Source organism: Pocillopora damicornis, chromosome 8 (genome assembly GCF_964200805.1).
Source record: "Pocillopora damicornis chromosome 8, jaPocDami1.2, whole genome shotgun sequence".
NCBI lineage: Eukaryota > Metazoa > Cnidaria > Anthozoa > Scleractinia > Pocilloporidae > Pocillopora > Pocillopora damicornis.
The window spans coordinates 23,831,848-23,850,947 of NC_142677.1; the positions used below are offsets into that span (position 1 = coordinate 23,831,848).

At 36.2% G+C, this 19,100-nt stretch overlaps 1 protein-coding gene and 1 long non-coding RNA gene across 4 annotated transcripts in view; one reads left to right on the plus strand and one right to left on the minus strand.

Moving 5' to 3' along the window:
- The window catches only part of LOC149041881 (sterile alpha motif domain-containing protein 9-like), a 63,549-nt gene that overhangs the window by 5,361 nt on the left and 39,088 nt on the right, over nucleotides 1-19,100 (plus strand). The window contains exons 1-3 of one of the 3 annotated variants that reach the window (XM_089180834.1): nucleotides 4,792-5,699; nucleotides 8,845-8,942; nucleotides 12,105-12,216. In XM_089180834.1, coding sequence (XP_089036960.1) covers nucleotides 12,135-12,216 — 82 coding nt within the window. In that variant the 5' untranslated portion in view covers nucleotides 4,792-5,699; nucleotides 8,845-8,942; nucleotides 12,105-12,134. Of the gene's footprint in view, nucleotides 1-4,791; nucleotides 5,700-8,844; nucleotides 8,943-12,104; nucleotides 12,217-19,100 lie in introns of those variants that run through there. The other 2 variants (XM_089180833.1, XM_089180832.1) reach the window with 2 other exon arrangements.
- Nucleotides 1,545-16,813, minus strand: LOC149041882 (uncharacterized). Its single transcript, XR_016179312.1, has 2 exons — nucleotides 14,438-16,813; nucleotides 1,545-3,511 (listed from the first exon to the last, which is right to left on the minus strand). It is a non-coding gene; the product is annotated as an uncharacterized LOC149041882 (long non-coding RNA).

The window sequence follows — 19,100 nt, forward strand, 5'->3', positions numbered from 1 at the left end:
CGTTCTTAACCCGAGCCCTAACCCTAACCCGGGGTTTGGGTTAGGGTTAGGATAGCTTGCAGCTAGAGTTAGGGCTTGGGTAGGGTGGGATTATGATTAGGCTGAGGGTCACAATTTTTTCTGAAAACATCCATTTTTTTTTTGGTATTGTGTTTGGCTCTAAACTTTAACAACTACTTGAAAGTTTGCTTGAAATCAAAATATACCATTTTTTGCCAAAATAACTGCCAAAATGCGCAATTCGGCCCTTTTTATTAATTTACACTTGGTTTAAGCTTGGTTTTTGTGTTTTCCCACAGACTCTTAAACTATTTTGCTGAGAACATTTTTTTGCAGCGTTTTTAAAACTGAGATAAGCTTATTTTTGCAAAAAAAACAAACGTGTTTTTCAGTCGAATTTAGTGTTTTTGTCAACTTTAGCGAAAAATTTTGCAAAAATCGTACATTTCTGCCGTATTTTGGAGTTTTTAGACAGATTTCGTCGCGATCTTGTGAAAAACATGTAGTTTCAAGCTAGTTTTCAGTGTTTTGGCAGTTATCTTGGCAAAAAATGGGTAAGTCAGCGCAATTGTTTTTTTTTGGTTTTTAAGGTTTTGTTTGCCCAAATTTTACTGAGAACACTGTGTGTTAGCTTGTCTCCATTGGTTTTTCGCAGATTCTATCGCTGTTTTGCTGAAAACATAACGTTTCAGCTTGTTTGCATCGTTTTTGGACGTGAAATAAGCTAATTTTTGCAAAAGGAAAAAAACCTGTTTTTCAGCCCAAATTGACATAAAGGATACAGAGGAACATTTGCTTATTGCCTTTTTTTTTGTCCTTACTCATGAAGTTGATTTTGGCATTTCAAACAAAAACTCTGCCAGAGCATTAATTGAATGACATATCATGCACTTACTTTGAAGCAAGAACACTTTTTTTTTAATTCAGAAAAATACCTTTTTATTTCTTTTTAAGGACTGCTGGATATAACCTGTACAACCAAGATGAATTTACATTCATTATTTGTCATAACTTACACTAAATTAGAAATTCAAGTATGAAATGAGGGTACTAGCCCTTTAATAGTGTTCAAAATTTCCATATGCAGGGGTACTTGTGGCTACTGGAGAAGAATCAGTCTTTAACCCTTCACCCCCCCCCCCCCAAGGGAGATAATAAGTACAGATATCCTCTTCCCTAGGGGCAACTAGCTCAAAAGTGAGTGATCTCAAGGGCCCTCCAAAAACGTTTTCTACAGCAATAACTAAGCTCTACAGAAGCACACTATGCAGACAAAAGGTGTAAGAGAATCAATGAATTCTTTAATTCTTGGTCCCTCCCAGGCCAACCTATTGTACAAATCTCATGACATCTGTTCCAGTTTCATCAGTCAATTTTTCAAGCTTCAAGCTTTTGCTGCAATTATGTACTTGTTCTTGAAGCTGAAAACTAACAAGGTTCCTGTAAATTAAGTTTACATAACAACCTAACAATTTGTGAAAATCACACAAATCCCAAGCTATATCCAGAATTATGCTCTTAATAAAATAAACTTTTAAAGCAAATTGGGATTTTGCCCTAGTTCTTTTTATTTTTTTGTTACTTTTTAAATACATTTGTATAAATAATGCTCCCCTAACTCTCCCCAAAACTTTTAGAACAGATGCAAACTCTTAAGAATGATCAAGCTTTACCTTATTATTAAAAATTTTTACATCTTAGACTACCAAGTTATCACAGAGGTTTTTTTCGGTACTTTGACCTGTTTAACACCTAAAAAGAAGAACACATACATAACACACACACAATCAGCCAGGTCAAAATGTGCTGCAGCCAACAATTTGGCCACCTACAATGAAATAGCTGCCAATTTCACACATGTCAGACTTCTATTCAGGACAAGATTTGGCCTCTGCTGCCTATTACTATTGCCAGCTTGCCTGCCACTCAAAATTTCAACTGAGATTGTACATACATACATGTGGGATTAGGTTACACGAGCGAACCTGCACTATTGAAAGAGGTCAATGAATTATAACTCAAAGAAACATTGATAAATAAAATAAATCAATAGAAATGACAAAAATTAAACTAACAGCAGACAGCTCTTTTTTGGCCTTTGGGGCCTGATCAGTGCAGTGATCTTCAACTAAGTGCTTAATTTGGACATAAAACCAAAACTTGTTATGGTTAAATATTATTATTTTTCTTTCAATATTCCCATTCCAGCTGATGTATATTATTTGAATAACAAATCTTATTAGCATGTTAAAATCACCTGAGGACAAGGCATACACTTTGTGCCAAAATTGCTTTGCATCAAGTACGTTATCTAGTACATCATTACCATCTTCAGGTATTTCTAATTTACTCTTGAAAATCACACAAATCATAAGCTATATACAGCATACAATTGGCAGCAAATTATTAAAAAGGAATGCAGTAATCTTTAATAATAAGAGTAGCTAAATAACAAATAGCCTAGTCAAAATGTGCCGGTAACCAGGGATTTGGCTTTCCACACAGAACATTTGTTAGGCGTCTAGTCTGGACAAGGTTTGGTCTCTACCTTCTGTTACTATAGCCAGCTTGCCTACTTCTAAAAAATGTTTTGACTAAGCTGAAAAAAATGTTTGAGAGAAAAATGGCCACAACAAGCCCACTTACTGCAAAATAAGAAACATAAAAGTAACACTTCAAATTAATACAGAATATAAGCCTTGCAGGATTTGGCTCTCAATAAAATTAGTTAAAATAGCCGATCTTGAGTTTAACTACTCACTCAAAATGGGCTGACAGCCTGCAATTTGGCCACCTACAATACACCTTCATAATAGGATGCAATGGTCTTCAGTATCAAGATTATTTGGTACCTAAATAGTAAAATGTTCGAGAGAAGAAATAATCATAAACATTTTTTCTTTCTCATCAGCATCGACTTCCAAAAGTAATGGATGATGACCACCTAAAACAAAGAAGAAATAAATCAAATTTTTGATTTCACAGGGCTTCAATACGAAACAACTATACATATCTTTTATTTCCTACCACTTACAAGTGGCAGGAATGGCTGAAATGGCCTTCACGTGAACACAACAGAATCCTATGCGTGTATAACCATGTAGAACTATTTATTCGGTATCGAAATTACATCCCAAATGTCATGATATTTGACTGAAACTCAGCTTACCCATCTTTCGTTTAGACTTCGAAACTTGCTGCTTTTTACCACCGTTTCAATGTTTTCTTGTTGTTCAAAAGGTGGTAGGGCCATTGCAGACCGTGATTTTTTTTTCACTTGAGAACCAGATCACAACACCCAAGCCTTTTCACGCTAAATATTAAACTACTGAGATTTCCTTCGCCGCCGTAAGCCGCCATTTTATCTTTCCCTGAATACTAGTTCCCAAGCTTCGAGCCCGAAGGTCTCAGACATGCAGATATTCGTTATTTCAGGGCCAATTTAGAAATAACGGTAATCGTTATTTTGGTGTCGAGATCATGCTGATCACAACTGAACGCACATTTACCCCTTGGGAGTTACTACATCACGGGCGACGAGCGGGGATAGAAAAAACGACCCAAATATGAGCGGTCAGCGGTGAAACAGCTTTTATACTTCATATAGAGACATATAATTTGTTGTTCCAGAGACAATCGTGTTGTAAAGCCGAAATGTTTATTGAAAAGGTCATAGACAGGCCTACACAGACTCCCCTGTGTGGTTTTACGTTTGCGATGCAAAAGCCTTTAATTAAAGCTTCGCTCTAACGAGTATGTCTTTGAGCGATTTACCTCTTTTGTATGATATAATCGGAGGCGTTTTGTAAATTGTTTTCAGCAGTGGCTGATTTTGGATGAGGTTCCATTCTTCCATCAGTATTTGTTTTAAATTTTTTAACCCCTGGGTGGTATGCTGTCACAAAAGGCAATATTTTGCCTGTAGTTTTTTTGGTTTGTTTTTTAAGTGTCGACTGCCTTGCGGCAAACGAGACCTCAGATAACGTTTTTTCAATTAGGCTTTTTTTTTCAGAGCTGAAAGATCTTATATGTACACGCTTTCAGAGTGATAATAAACATGTTGAAAAGTACAAAAGTGTCATCTCTGAAAAATCAGTCTACAAACCGACCGAGACCTTTCAATATACACACTATTGATCTTGCCACCCGCCAAGTGTTAAGAAAGGCTTTATTAAAGGAGAAGCTATCAGACTTCTAAGAACAAACTCCTCGGAAAGAAATTTCCAGGAGGCCATGTGTAACTTCAATACACGACTTGAAGCACGTGGTTACCCATCATCGTCAGAGCGAAGCTTTAATTAAAGGCTTTTGCGTCGCAAACGTAAAACCACACAGGAGAGTCTGTGTAGGCCTGTCTATGACCTTTTCAATAATTGTGATTTTTTTCTCGGCTTAAACGCTAAGTCAGTTGTTCAATTGAATAGGAAGAAAAACATTTCGAACGGAAAACAGCATTATTTGCACGTGTGGATCTTTTGATCTCGGTCTCCTAAACGAGTGGTCTTGATTGTAAATATTTAAGGAATGGTAAATACATTAGCCTTAACATGGCTGTTTCTCGAAGCTCAGTGTTTTCCTACTTGCCTTTTTTCCACGTGAATTGGGGGCGATTGAATAGATATAATATGCAGTAAAAGAACGTCAGCTGATAGAAATTTTAAATTTCTCATCTTAAGCTGTAGATACAAAATTCAAGTGAAAAGGAAGCCAACTGTGATCAATGCTTTGAACTTTCAGCTCCCAGTTGGCTTGTTAGCTCAATTGGTAGAGCGCTGCACCGGTAACACAGAGGTCATGGGTTCAAATCCCGTACGGGCCTGAAATTTTTTTCAGGTCCTACTTACAACTATTAGTTTCAGTAGTGTTCTTAGCTGCGAGGATCTTCTAATTTCATCTTTCCACCGCAGTGCAAATATGTGAATTTTCATATATCTAAATCTTTAAGTCACGATAGGTTTTTTTCGTCACACAGCAAGTTACATAACGTGAATATCATTCTTCTTGATGCCTTTCCCGGTGTCAGCAATGCCTTTCCCGATGCCTCCGTTGGTCAATAGAGCATAAGAAGTATTGTTCCAGTTAAAGCTTGAGGAAAATTGCTCAACTTTTTAAGTAGCGAAGTGTAACTTAGTAACATTTCGGCTTTACAACATGATTGTTTTCTGCAACTACAAAACGTACATTTAATTCTTCCTGGTACCTTTCGGATGCCACCGATGCCTTCATTGTTTAATAAAGCAGTAAAAGATATATGTACAATCAACACTTTTGAATTGCTTAACATTTTATTTAGCGAAGTAAACTGTTTACACTTCGGCTTTACAAAACGATTGTTTCCTGATACTACAAATGATCTGTCTATATATGAAGTATGAAAGTTGTTTCACCGCTGACCACTCGTATTTGGGTCGTTTTTTCAATCCCCGCTCGTCGCCCGTGATGTAGTAACTCCCTTACCCCTTTCCTCCGCCATCTTGAATGTTGTAAGACAGTGGAACCGAGTCCTTCTCTTTATTTAACACGTTTAAAGAGGATTGGTAAAGAGTGCCACGAAATTACTATATCCATAAATTTGGTGCCAATTTAGAAATAACGATAATCGTAATTTCGGTCTCGAGATCATGTTGGTTGTGTGAGAATCCAGTAAACTCCCTTTCCTCAAGCGACACAGAAGTAGGAGCTTCTTTTCTTTCACACAGGTATTTTGGGGTTTGTGTATAGTTTTCTTTGAACTTGTATAGAAAAATATCGAGGTTGCCCTCCAGACACAATCTTCAAAAAGTGAAGGTATTTGAGTAAGGATATCGAAACGAAATGCGGAATGATGAAATATCTCCACCAGCCTTCGCTGGTAGACTATGAATTGGGTTGATATCCCCATCTAGAGCATAAGATATGTTTGTTATCCAGCTATCTATGATTTAATCATTCCAATAGGTGCTAATTTTAAACATGCGTGATCGGCGCGCTGTATATCAAGGTTGCTCTCCATACACAATCTTCAATGGGTGAAGTTATTTAAGTGAGGACATCGAAACGAAATGCGGGATGATGAAATATCGCAACAAGCCTTAGCTTGTAGATGATAAATTGATTTGATGTTCCCATCGAGAGCATAAGATGTGTTTGTTACCCAGCTATCTCTGATTTAACCTTTCCAGAAGGTGCTAATTTCTGACGTGCGTGATCGGCGCGCTGATCAGAGCCGTTGCTTCTCTTGAGCCAAATAGAATTCGTATCTAGACCAACCAAAATTCTTAAATAGATCGCTTGAATTGATTCAATGCTGAAATTAATTGCAGTTGAACTAAATTCCATATCCAAGAGAATTGCGCGTCTTGATCAGTGGCAACGTTTACTGAACTGTGTAGTGAAATAAAAACGTAATCATAGCGGACAACGGGTGAACTAAAGCCTTTCTCTGTCTAGACACTAAAGACAATAGCTAATTCGCCTACTCGGCGACCAAAAAGCCAACTAGGCGTGTATTCGCCTTTTCCAAATTTTCTATTAATAGCACTTATTGGGATATTGCACTTTATGCTTTAAGACTGCATCTTGTGAAACAAAATACAAACTTAAATTAAATCAAAAGTAAAGCTTTTTGGATAATTTTCCACATGCTTGCACACTTTTATAACAAAATACATTCGAATTTTCTATTCCATGGCATGGCATGAATTTATTCTGAAGAATATCTTCACCAGCCTTCGCTTCTAGATTATGAATTGAGTTGACGTTCCCATCTAGAGCATAAGATATGTTTGTTACCCAGCTATCTATGATTTAATCGTTCCAATAGATGCTAATATTAAACATGCGTGATAGGCGCGCTGTATATCAAGGTTGCCCTCCATACACAATGTTCAGTTGGTGAAGTTATTGGAGTGAGGACATCGAAACGAAATGCAGGATGATGAAATGTCGCGTAAAGCCTCATTATCTGAGTAAGGAGATCGAAACGAAATAAGGGATGATGAAATATTGCGACAAGCCTTAGCTTGTAGATTATAAATTGAGTTGATATTCCCATCGAGAGCATAAGATATGTGTTACCCATCTATCTGTGATTTAACCTTTCCAGAAGGTGCCAATTTTAGACATGCATGATCGGCGCGCTGATCAGAGCCGTTGCTTCTCTTGAGCCAAATAGAATTTGAATCTAGACCAACCAATATTCTTTAATAGACCGCTTGAATTGATTCAATGCTGAAATTAATTGCAGTTGAACTGAATTCCTTATCCAAGAGAATTGCGCCTTTTGATCAATGGCGAAGTTTACTGCACTATGAAGCGAAATAAAAACGTAACCATGGCGGACAACGGGTGAACTAAAGCCTTTTTCTCTCCAGACATTAAAGAAAATAGCTAATTCGCCTTCTCGGCGACCAAAAAGCCAAATAGGCGTGTATTCGCCTTTTCCAGATTCTCGACTAATGGCACTTATCGGGATATTGCACTTAATGCTTTAAAACTACATCTTCTAAAACAAAACACAAACTTAAATTAAATCGAAAGTAAAGCCTTTTGGATAATTTTCCACATGCTTGCACACGTTTATGACAAAATGCGTTTGAATTTTCTATTCCATGGCATGGCATGAATTTACACTAAAGAATGAATATCTCCACTGGCCTTCGCTTGTAGATTATGAATTGAGTTGATATCCCCATCTAGAGCATTAGATGTGTTTGTTACCTAGCTATCTATGATTTAATCATTCCAATAGATGCTAACTTTAAACATGCGTGGTCGGCGCGCTGCGGAAAGCGTTCTCCGACATCCGTCAGAAGGAGGTCATCTCGGGTAGATTTCCGATTACGAAATCCGAGCTCGCCCTATGTTGTCTTTGTGATGAAGGCCCTATTTAGCATATTAGACACGCAAAACAGAGAAGAAACGAACACGTGCTTCGTTTTCGCTCATGACTTCGTATTAGCGTTAAGATATTTGCATTTTTTCCCGTTGCTTCCTATATTACAGACTCCAAAAGATTTCTGCGATGCCTCCTTTTCACGGATGGCCGATTACAACTACAACATAGTGACACCTCCACCAAATCTGTCAAAAGGAGGATGTTAAAACACCAGAGGTCATCTCTGGTAGATTTCTGATGACGAAATCCGAGCTCGCCCGATGTTGTCATGAAGGCCCTATTTCGCATTTTAGAGCCGCAAAATAGAGTAGAAAGTAACACTTACTTCGTTTTCGCTCATGACTTTGTATTAGCGTTAAGATATTTGCATTTTTTTCCATTGCTAACCTATATGACAGATTCCCCAAAATACATTTGACGCCTCCTTTTCACGGATGGCCGATCACAACTACAACGTAATGACATCCTCACGAAATCTGTCAAAAGGAGGATTTTAAAACACCGGAAATCTTCTGGATTTCTGATGAAATAAATTTAACGCAGTTACGTTCAGAGTTTAAGCGATATATTGTTATTTCTAATATGGTAATTGATTAAAAAATTGCACATTACCTCGATTGGACGGAGATTAAATTTGAACATAATGTAGCAGGCGATATTACTTTTGTCGACAAGGATAATCCGTGACTTGTCTCACCGATTACATTTTCTCTATCTGCCTTGTGCCATGATCATAATTGAAAATATTCTATAATATTTTTTACAATATTTAGATGAGGATTTTCAATTCTAAACGCAAGAGCGAACTTAGGGAAAGATCTACAAGAAACAGTTTCTCATGAATACATTTTAAAAATTATTTCGCTGACTTCTACATAGATAAAAATTACTACATAGTTATATTTCACTTCGACGATTATCTTAATAAACAATTAACAGGAAGTTCTGAGAATCAGTTTTTTTTTCAGTTTCGACAGATTTCGTGGAGGTGTTTCTATGTTGTAGTTGTAATCGGCCATCCCTGAAAAGGAGGCATCGCAGAAATTTTGTGGAGTCTGTAATAAAGGTAAGCAACGAAAAAAAAAAGGAAATATCTTACGGCTAATACGAAGTCATGAGCGAAAACGAAGCACGTGTTCGTTTCTACTCTGTTTTGCGGGTCTAATATGCTATACACAGTAAAACAAAACACAAACTTAAATTAAATCGAAAGTAAAGCCTTTTGGATAATTTTCCACATGCTTGCACACGTTTATGACAAAATGCGTTTGAATTTTCTATTCCATGGCATGGCATGAATTTACACTGAAGAATGAATATCTCCACTGGCCTTCGCTTGTAGATTATGAATTGAGTTGATGTTCCCATCTAGAGCATTAGATGTGTTTGTTAACCAGCTATCTATGATTTAATCATTCCAATAGATGCTAATTTTAAATATGCGTGATCGGCGCACTGTATATCAAGGTTGCCATAAATACACAATCTTCAATGGGTGAAGTTATTTGAGTGAGAACATCGAAACGAAATGCGGGATGATGAAATATCGCGAAAAGCCTTATTATTTGAGTAAGGACATCGAAACGAAATGCGGGATGATGAAATATCGCGTAAAGCCTCATTATTCGAGTAAGGACATCGAAACGAAATGCGGGATGATGAAATATCGCGACAAGCCTTAGCTTGTAGATTATAAATTGAGTTGATGTTCCCATCGAGAGCATAAGATATGTGTTACCCATCTATCTGCGGTTTAACCTTTCCAGAAGGTGCCAATTTTAGACATGCGTGATCGGCGCGCTGATCAGAGCCGTTGCTTCTCTTGAGCCAAAAAGAATTCGAATCTAGACCAACCAATATTCTTTAATAGACCGCTTGAATTGATTCAATGCTGAAATTAATTGCAGTTGAACTGAATTCCTTATTCCAGAGAATTGCCCCTTTTGATCAATGGCGAAGTTTACTGAACTGTGAAGTGAAATAAAAACGTAACCATGACGGACAACGGGTGAACTAAAGCCTCTCTCTCTCCAGACACGAAAGACAATAGCTAGTTCGCCTTCTCGGCGACCAAAAAGCCAAATAGGCGTGTATTCGCCTTTTCCAAATTTTCGATTAATGGCACTTATCGGGATATTGCACTTTATGCTTTAAAACTGCATCTTGTAAAACAAAACACAAATTTAAATCAAATCGAAAGTAAAGCCCGTTGGATAATTTTCCACATGCTTGCACACGTTTATGACAAAATGCGTTTGAATTTTCTATTCCATGGCATGGCATGAATTTACACTGAAGAATGAAGATCAGACTGGAGTAATTCCTGACTGGGTGCGCCAGTCAAGTGTGCTCATTGAACTTTCATATCCAAGTATCTGCACTTTTAAATGCTTTAGAAAATCCTCGGAAAGAATAGTTTAATTTTCACCTAATCACTTTCTAATCACTCCTTTTATCACTTTCTTAACAGTTTCTTCAATAGACAAACTCGTTATAGCTATCCTAGAATGCAGGAAAACTGAGGTCCATCTTGTTGGCAGTATTTGAGGAATGAGTATTGATACTACAGGAAATTTTGTGTAGATGCAAATAAACGGTCCTGTACCTCAAGTGCTATGACTGTAACTAAGACCTCCTGCGGATTTTTAACAAAGAATTAGGTCTTTGTGGTTTTCACAGCCAATCAAATTCAATTCTAAATTTTATTTGGCTGTGGGAGCAGACTACACTGAAAACCAAACATTCACCAAAATATGGATGCATTTACAGCCAAATAATTGGCCTGACCAAGACAGTAGTTCTTGATGAGGCTTAATCCCTGGTTTTCTAGATTGGTTTGGGTAAGGGTTAGTTTGGGGTTAGAATTGAATTTGTTCACATTACTTTTAATTAATGAATTAGGTCTGCGGGCTGTAAAAGGCCTTCCAAAACAAGTATATTTTGTAGGGTAGGTACTGATACGAAATTTTACAACGTTTTTTATTTCAATGCATTGGGCAGCATATGCAGTCAAAGCTATATGAAAAAAATAAGCCATCAATTAGCAGCTGCTTACTGGAAATTGTACATACAGTTGTTTTGGTATTATTAGGCCATGTCAGTGTGGAACAACCGGCAGTGACAAGGAATGTAATGTAAAGAGGTTCTTAGAGCCAAAGAATTATTACTGCCAAGCTGCTGTAGAGATATATATAGATAGTATATATAGATAGATAGATAGATAGATAGTATAAATGGTATATAGAGATAGATAGATAGTATAAATAGTATATATAGATAGATAGATAGTATAAATAGTATATATAGATAGATAGATGGTAGAAATAGTATATATAGATAGATAGATAGTATAAATAGTATATATAGATAGATAGATAGATAGATGGATAGATAGATAGTATAAATAGTATATATAGATAGATAGATGATAGATAGATAGATAGATAGTATAAATAGTATATATAGATAGATAGATAGATAGTATAAATAGTATATATAGATAGATAAATAGATAGTATAAATAGTATATATAGATAGATAGATAGATGGATAGATAGATAGATAGTATAAATAGTATATATAGATAGATAGATAGTATAAATAGTATATATAGATAGATAGATGGATAGATATTATAAATAGTATATATAGATAGATAGATAGATGGATAGATAGATAGTATAAATAGTATATATAGATAGATAGATAGATGGATAGATAGATAGATAGTATAAATAGTATATATAGATAGATAGATAGATAGTATAAACAATATATATAGATAGATAGATAGATGGATAGGTAGATAGATAGATAGTATAAATAGTATATATAGATAGATAGTATAGATAGATAGATAGTATAGATAGATAGTATAGATAGATAGTATAGATAGATAGTATATATAGATAGCATATATAGATAGATAGTTAGATAGATAAGTAGGTAGATAGGTAGATAGGATAGATAGGTAGATAGGATAGATAGATAGATAGATAGATAGATAGATAGATAGATAGATAGAGGGGTTGTTAATAGCTTTCATTTTCCATATACTAACTCAGAGGCCTGGCATTTACATGTAAATATTACTAATTAACAAATACAACATCCCTCAGTCTTAGCATGCATAATTTAAGTGGCATGGAGGCTTCTGTAATTTCTCTATTGGCAAGTTATTCAGTAATTTACCCCTCTTATTCTGATTTTTGTTGATATTCTTTCCCAGACTGTGCAGTTCTACTGAAAGTATTGAATTATGCATATTGAGAAGTTAAAGCTATTCCTTCATGGTTTGCCTCCTGATTGCCATGGCAGCACTTTAAAAGATTTTCTTGAAGGTAATGTTTTAAATAGTTATGGAAAAAGTACTTATGTATGTGAGGTGTATTGTATGTTTTTTGATATTAAGTGGTGGTATGATTAATAATTTCATTTGTGCCCACTAATTGAAACTTTTGGCTTCCCCTAACTTTAAAATCTGTTATGTTACCGTTCTGTTCATTAGCTTTGGACTCCAAGCCCAGCATTCTTTTAGGGGCCCGAAATTGAGATATAGTTGCCTAAAAGAGTATTTTTGTGGCCAGAGAAAAGGAATAAACAATGGAAAGAGAGAACAAAATGGTACAATTTGTACATGACATAATACACTGCCAATCACATTGCTTATCCCTAAATAATCCATTTGGCTAGTAGCTAGTGTTCCAAGCTGTAATTGTTTAAGGTCACCACAGAAACTAAACAAAAATAAGGCACCTAAAATTGCAACATGAATATCAAATTTGGCAACCTGTGTTTGATGGTCATCTGGCAAGTTGCAATATTTGTGCAAATTAGTTTTTAAAGTCCGATGTAAGAGTGATGTGATCATTTTCATAAATCTTTTTTTTTTTGTTCAGTCATTTTCTTCTATAAAACTTTCAAACCAAATGCCAGTTCTAATGCTGATGCATCAATCAGTGTCAAGCTTTAACAACCCCCACTCCCCACTGGCAACCCCCCCTGGCATTGTAACTTTTGAAGATTGCATATTGTGTTCTTACAAATGATGTCCTGGATCAGGGAGCTGTGCACATAAGTTTAATGGTTTGTAATCTTTGCAATAGCCTTGTCAATTAAGGTCAAGTTTTATCAGGATATGAAAGGTTGGCATTTAACTTTTTGTATCATTTTTAAGTGGAAAAGTTTTTCCACTCTTCTAGTCACAACACACACACTAAACAACCTACATTCCATCACAAACCATGAAAACAACATCCAAATTCCAATCAGAAAATACCCAATCATTGCACTATTTGAACATTAAGAAACTTTTCACGTGCTTAAATTGTATTCCAACCATTCAAATTCTATTTTGCTACATTAGCCTTTGCTCTATCATGGGTCATTCAAACAACCTGTATTTGATCACGTATTCTATCTGCATAGTCCAACCCTCTGAAAAAATTCACATGGAACTAATTGCTATTGATAGTACATATTGTTCACCCAATTCTCTCATGTTTTGACTTTTTCTACTGATAAAATTTGCCTTAACTACCTGGGACTTAACCCAATCCCATGTTAATTCCTTGTAAAAAAAAAAACCTGCATTTTAAGGTATATTTCTCACATGGAGGACAAAGTCCAGATAGGCAACAACCAATGAAGGAGCCCTTTTTGAAATATTATCCTTACCTCTTGTTCAATGTATCTTCACTTATTCAAGATTGCAATATATCTTTGGTTAGGGTCTATTAGAAGTACAACAGAGTTTCAGTTTGCTTTTTGTTGTAAAATTACGCAGAATTATATTTTTGAGGCAACTTACTGTAGATGAATAATTTTGATTTTCTCTCTGTTTGAGAAATGGCAGGAAGTGTAGTCTCTTTTGCAATCATTATTTGGTCTTGTGTGACAAGACCAGACAACAGCTGTGAAGGAGACAACACTATGCATGGCACCAATACATTTCCATTTTACTTAGAAGTATTTAGACAATAGAGATTATGGACCACAAAATAGCTGTTTGAGTTCATATAAATTAGGTTTTTTTCTGTCTTTCTCTTCAGATGAATTAATGCGATATTTTCGTTCTTTTGAAAGTTATGCCCTTTTCGGTTACAACAGTGAAAACATTAGGTACACATTATGTCCCATCTCAACCCACACCAGCCAAAAAAATAACTTTTACATGCTACGCATGCCTATGTTTCTATTTTGTAAATATGTAAATCTTTTACGTTGCGCAATGGGAGAAATGCAAAGATTTTAAAATCTGATCTAGTTTTGGAAAAAAAAACTAACCTTGCTTCATTAGTTGTTCCTTAGTATCGTGTGAGTTTCTTGAGCTAATTTAGGGCTGTCTAGCTCAGTTTTAGTTCAAATCCTTTCCTTCAGCTACTTGTGATAATACAGGCGCTAATGGGACTAAATTTTTCACTTTGGCGACCAAATCCTGGAAATCAATCACCAAATTGGCGATCATATTCCTTCTTCATACCTTACCCAAAGATATAGTTATTTAAAGATTTGTAAAGATAAATCTGTGGCGAACTTCCTCGTTAAGTTTGTTTTCGAAACGGTCAGCATTAGATTCCATCCACCAAAACCACCTTGGTCGAGAGGGACTGAGATGGAATGATGGAAAAAAATTACGAAGCTACGACAACATGCCGACTTATCCCGATGACCCAAGTGTATTATTTGTTTGGGAAATTGCGTCAAAACTTTTTACTAAAGAAATGGTAAGTATTAATTTATTGTTCGATTGTAGTATTATAAAACATTTTACGCAATTTTATGCAGATATTTCACGTATTCAAAAGGTGCTTAGATGTTACGTAGTTTTGGTGGATGTCATTAGGGAACATCCACCAAAACTTTGACCAAAACCATCAACAATATATTTTTTAAATTTTATCTATAGCCATTGTTAGATGTTCAGGGAGACAAAAGATTTATACCACTAATTAGCAGTTAGTGCTCTGGCTAATTATTTTTTATGGTGCACAATTGCTGACCGACCAAACGTTCATAATGATTATCATAACTCTTAACACATAGAATAAAGTGGTTTTGGTGGATGTTTCTCTTCATCCACCAAAACCACCACAGAAATTTCTGCTACTTCCTTACAGAAGACTGATGTGACCTGCTATTTGGAGTACATAACCACAATCTATTTCTTTGTATGTAGAGATATTTTGGAAAGTTCTTGAGTCAGCACCTTTTATTATTGAAACCATAATCATAACATGGTGCATAATATAGAATACAAAAGGTTCTGGTGTGGTAATCATGTAATCTTGAAACAGGAGAGTTTTTAACTGACTTAAACTGATTTAAACAAACATTTGCAACAAAATTCCAGGTCCAGAAATTTCTTCCACTATTTCTGCCAAAATCATAACCTTTAAGTACAACAAATCAGCACATTAGTAATTGTTATCAGGGATCTGAAAATCCTATAAATCTTTCACATTTATTTCAAGTAACCTTTAATTTCACATGGATGAATAAGTATACACTCAACATGCAGAATGTCTTACAGTTTACAAACTATTTCCCTTTTTATGGATAGACAGTGAAAGGCCTCTGCCACATTGGTGAATCAAACCATTGTATACCATGCATTTTGTGATAATTGTTTGTTTTTGCTCACAATACCCAGAAAAATGGAGGGGATAAATTTAAATAGCAAATTCTATGGTTAAAATTAAATAACATTGGAAGATCAAATTAACTTTGTACTGTTTAAAATTCAGTTTTGGTTTCTTGCTTATTCCAGCCTCTTGATATTCAAAAGCATTCCTTGTCATTTTTTGTGTTCTTCTGTGTACATAACTTGAAAAATAAACACAGAGAAAGGAAACCACAAATGATTAAACTTGAAGCTAAAGCAAAGTTTAAGTTGAGCCATAGCTGATCCAAATACTGAGCACTTTGTATTGTAACCCATTTAGCAGTAAAGTTTATCTATATGTCTGCCAGCTTGTCACAAGTCTTACCCCTCTCCTTCAAAAGTCTCTATAAATAAATTTTTCTTTGTGGTCCCTAATTGATGATTAGTATATTACAGCTCCTCAATTTTCCTCTCTCAAGTCAAGGTTACTCTAAATTTAACAAAGTAATGGACTTGATAAAACTCAAACTATAACTCAGCTGGCTGCTACTTGCAACCTTAATTTCTAGATATCAGTATACAATAATCAATATGTTATAAATAAGAACCCTAATGCTTAATTTTGCAGTGATCACCTTCCTCCTTTTCATTTGCAGACCAGACTGGAACCTCTACAGGTGTGTTTGCTTGTTTTGAGTGGGGATGGAAGAAAGGGAGTCATGCCGCATATCTGATTTATTAAATCGCATTTGTTCTGTTTATACATGAGTAGAACTACCTTGTTCTCTGAAAAAAATAAAATTTCTCGCATTTTTATCTGTGCTTCGCAGTCAAACTTCCTTGTGTCTTGGACAAGAAATCTTGTTTTCTTGAAAACAAAATCTTTGTTTCCAGCCTTCTGTAATAGGTAAATATAACAGTGTAAGATGAGTGACAGTGTATTTCTCAAGTTATTTTTTGGAATGTGACAAAACGGAAGTGTCATAGTGTGATAAGGAGCAAACATATGATTGCTTGATAGAATGCAAAAAATGCAGAATTGCATATATTTTCTCCTTTGTCAGCAGCATATGTTAGTGAAAAGTTCTTACAATTGTTAACTTCTAAACCATCTTTAATTTAGCCAAGATTGAACTGTTATCACGTTTGTCATAAAAGTATTCTGAGATCAATGTCATATGACCCATTCATGTATTTGACCTTTCAAATTAGCAAGCCATAGTTGACAGAAACACAAAGGTTGAGGATAAAAAGAAATTATTATAAACAGTACTTCTTCTGTATCTTTTCGTTTCCTTTTCTCTCCAGCTGTTCAGTCTATGCCGTGCTGGCAATTAAACACTTTCCTTCCCAAAATTAAGAAAAGGCACACTAGTAAAAAACGAATTTTTGCTCCTTAAATATCTCATGCATCTTCCCCCAGTATTTTGTGACTTCTGTCCGAGGAAGGAGGTGTAAGCATTAAATTAACCCGAATGATTCCACGAGTGTGGTATCATCCAAGCCATGCCAGAGGACTTGAACTAGACAAACTAGTGAGAATGCACAATAGCGATAGCAAAGCTTTGTAATGCTAAAGAGCTATATCAAATATACATAAATATATGTTCCCGAAACCTTTGACAGCTTTAAAGAAAGAAAACTTCGTCGTCAATCCTGTTTCAAATTCCGCAATAAGTTTAAGCGCCTCATCAACAGAATTTACGTATCCTAAATTATCTGCATGTTTACCATCAATGGTTCGCGACTTAAAATTCTCGCTATGCTGTTTCTGTTTGTTCCTCAAGAATCATGGGATTTACAGCTTCGGATGTTCGGCTACATCACTTGCGGATTTCCGAGAATCTTCGGTTATGTTTTGCAAGTTATTAAATATTCCATCTCAGTCCCTCTCGACCGAGGTGGTTTTGGTGGATGGAATCTAATGCTGACCTTTCGAAACGCAGCGGCCTCTGGACGCCATCTTGGATTTAGGCAACATGGCTGGTGGTGTATGATCCCTCTGGTGTCCTAATCTGCTAGCGACTTGAAAAACGAAATTCCTATAAAGGGATAATTTTACTTGCCATTAAAATTGAGATAGCTAGATATTCACATAAGTTTCAATTGTCGAGTTATTCTTTTTCTTATGAAAAAAAAAGAATAACTCTGCTTTTCCTTGGGGTAGAGTTGCACAGAACACGTCATCACAACGGAATGTGCTACACATAAAATTAATCACCCCAGAGTAACCTTGAAACGTGAAAATATGTGATGTGTGATTAGCTTACTCGCATGCATCTTAATTTAGTAGTGAGGAAGTGTGGAAATATGCAAATATGCAAATTAGTCTACCTTACTCACATTTATCTTAACTTGGTAGTGTGTTTCAGCCATGTATAACTTTTGCAATAAGTGCAAGTTATGCAATAGATGACTTTAGCGGAGGTGCGCGTGAAGTGATCAGTAATCTTAATGTATCTCTTGATATTTCCCTTGGGTTATGAATGAAAGGACAGGTTTTGCATGGTGAGCAAGCACATTATATAGTTCCAGGTTGGTTAAGCGGTCGTGGTCGTAGCTTACGTATGGTCGTAACCTCCCCCTCCCCTCCCCCCCCCCCCCGCCAAGGCGAAACGGAAGCGAGGGAACGTCAACGAAAACCTGACATCTAATCGTATTCTGTGACGTCACTTTTTTTTGTAAGAATATGTACATCCGATTCTTTCGTGAATTCTGATTGCCAAGAGTTGGTAATTTACTTTCATACAAACGAACAAGATCGCGAACAACAGAGATCTACGACGAAGTTTTAAGGCAAGTTTGCGCGACTTTCGGGACAGTTCAAGAAGCACAGCAGAAAGCCATAGATACGTTTTTCGTAGGTAAAGATGTCTCCGTTTTGTTACCAACCGGCTATGGAAAATCTTTAATAAATCAAGCGGCGCCAGTGATGGATCGCCTCTCTTCTCTAGAAGAAACCGGTTACAATATTTATTTTGCCTCCCGTTAAAGCTCTCATAGAAAGCCAGGTGCTCTATCTCAGTGGACTTGGGCCAAGAGGATTGTCCCTCTTCAATTTTCGGTTTCTTTGCGAACGGCGCTGCGAAGCTATTAAATTAAAGCTAGTTGTTTCTTGCAGCGATTTTTTCGACGGAGAAAAGAGTCGCTCTTTCTCCACGCTTGCAGCGTAACTATCTCCTAAAGAAATCTGTAAAAACCTTGAGATTCTGCGGCAAATGATCCAACGACGACCGTGGCACTATTTACAAATGCAAGAAGAAACTACGTGGACGTTGAAATCTAGTTTCGTAAGCGCGATCCTAATCGAACACCGTCCTCTTCTAACTCTATGCAAAATGTCGCTCATAATCTTTTGCTATATCCTTAAAGCAAAGTACATGTTTGAACTCGGACGCTAAATTGCAAATTAACCCGAAAAAGGGAAAACACCTCGATGATGTTCTTTTCTAACGCGATAACCTTTCACGCTAACACGTGCCACTTCGCAAAAACTATTATCAAGTTACGTAATTTTGCATAGGTTAGAGTGACGTTTCACCTTGGCAGGGGAGGGTACTGTTACACAGGCTATCGTGGTCACCATTGACTGAATTACAACGGCCTGTTTGTATTGTCATC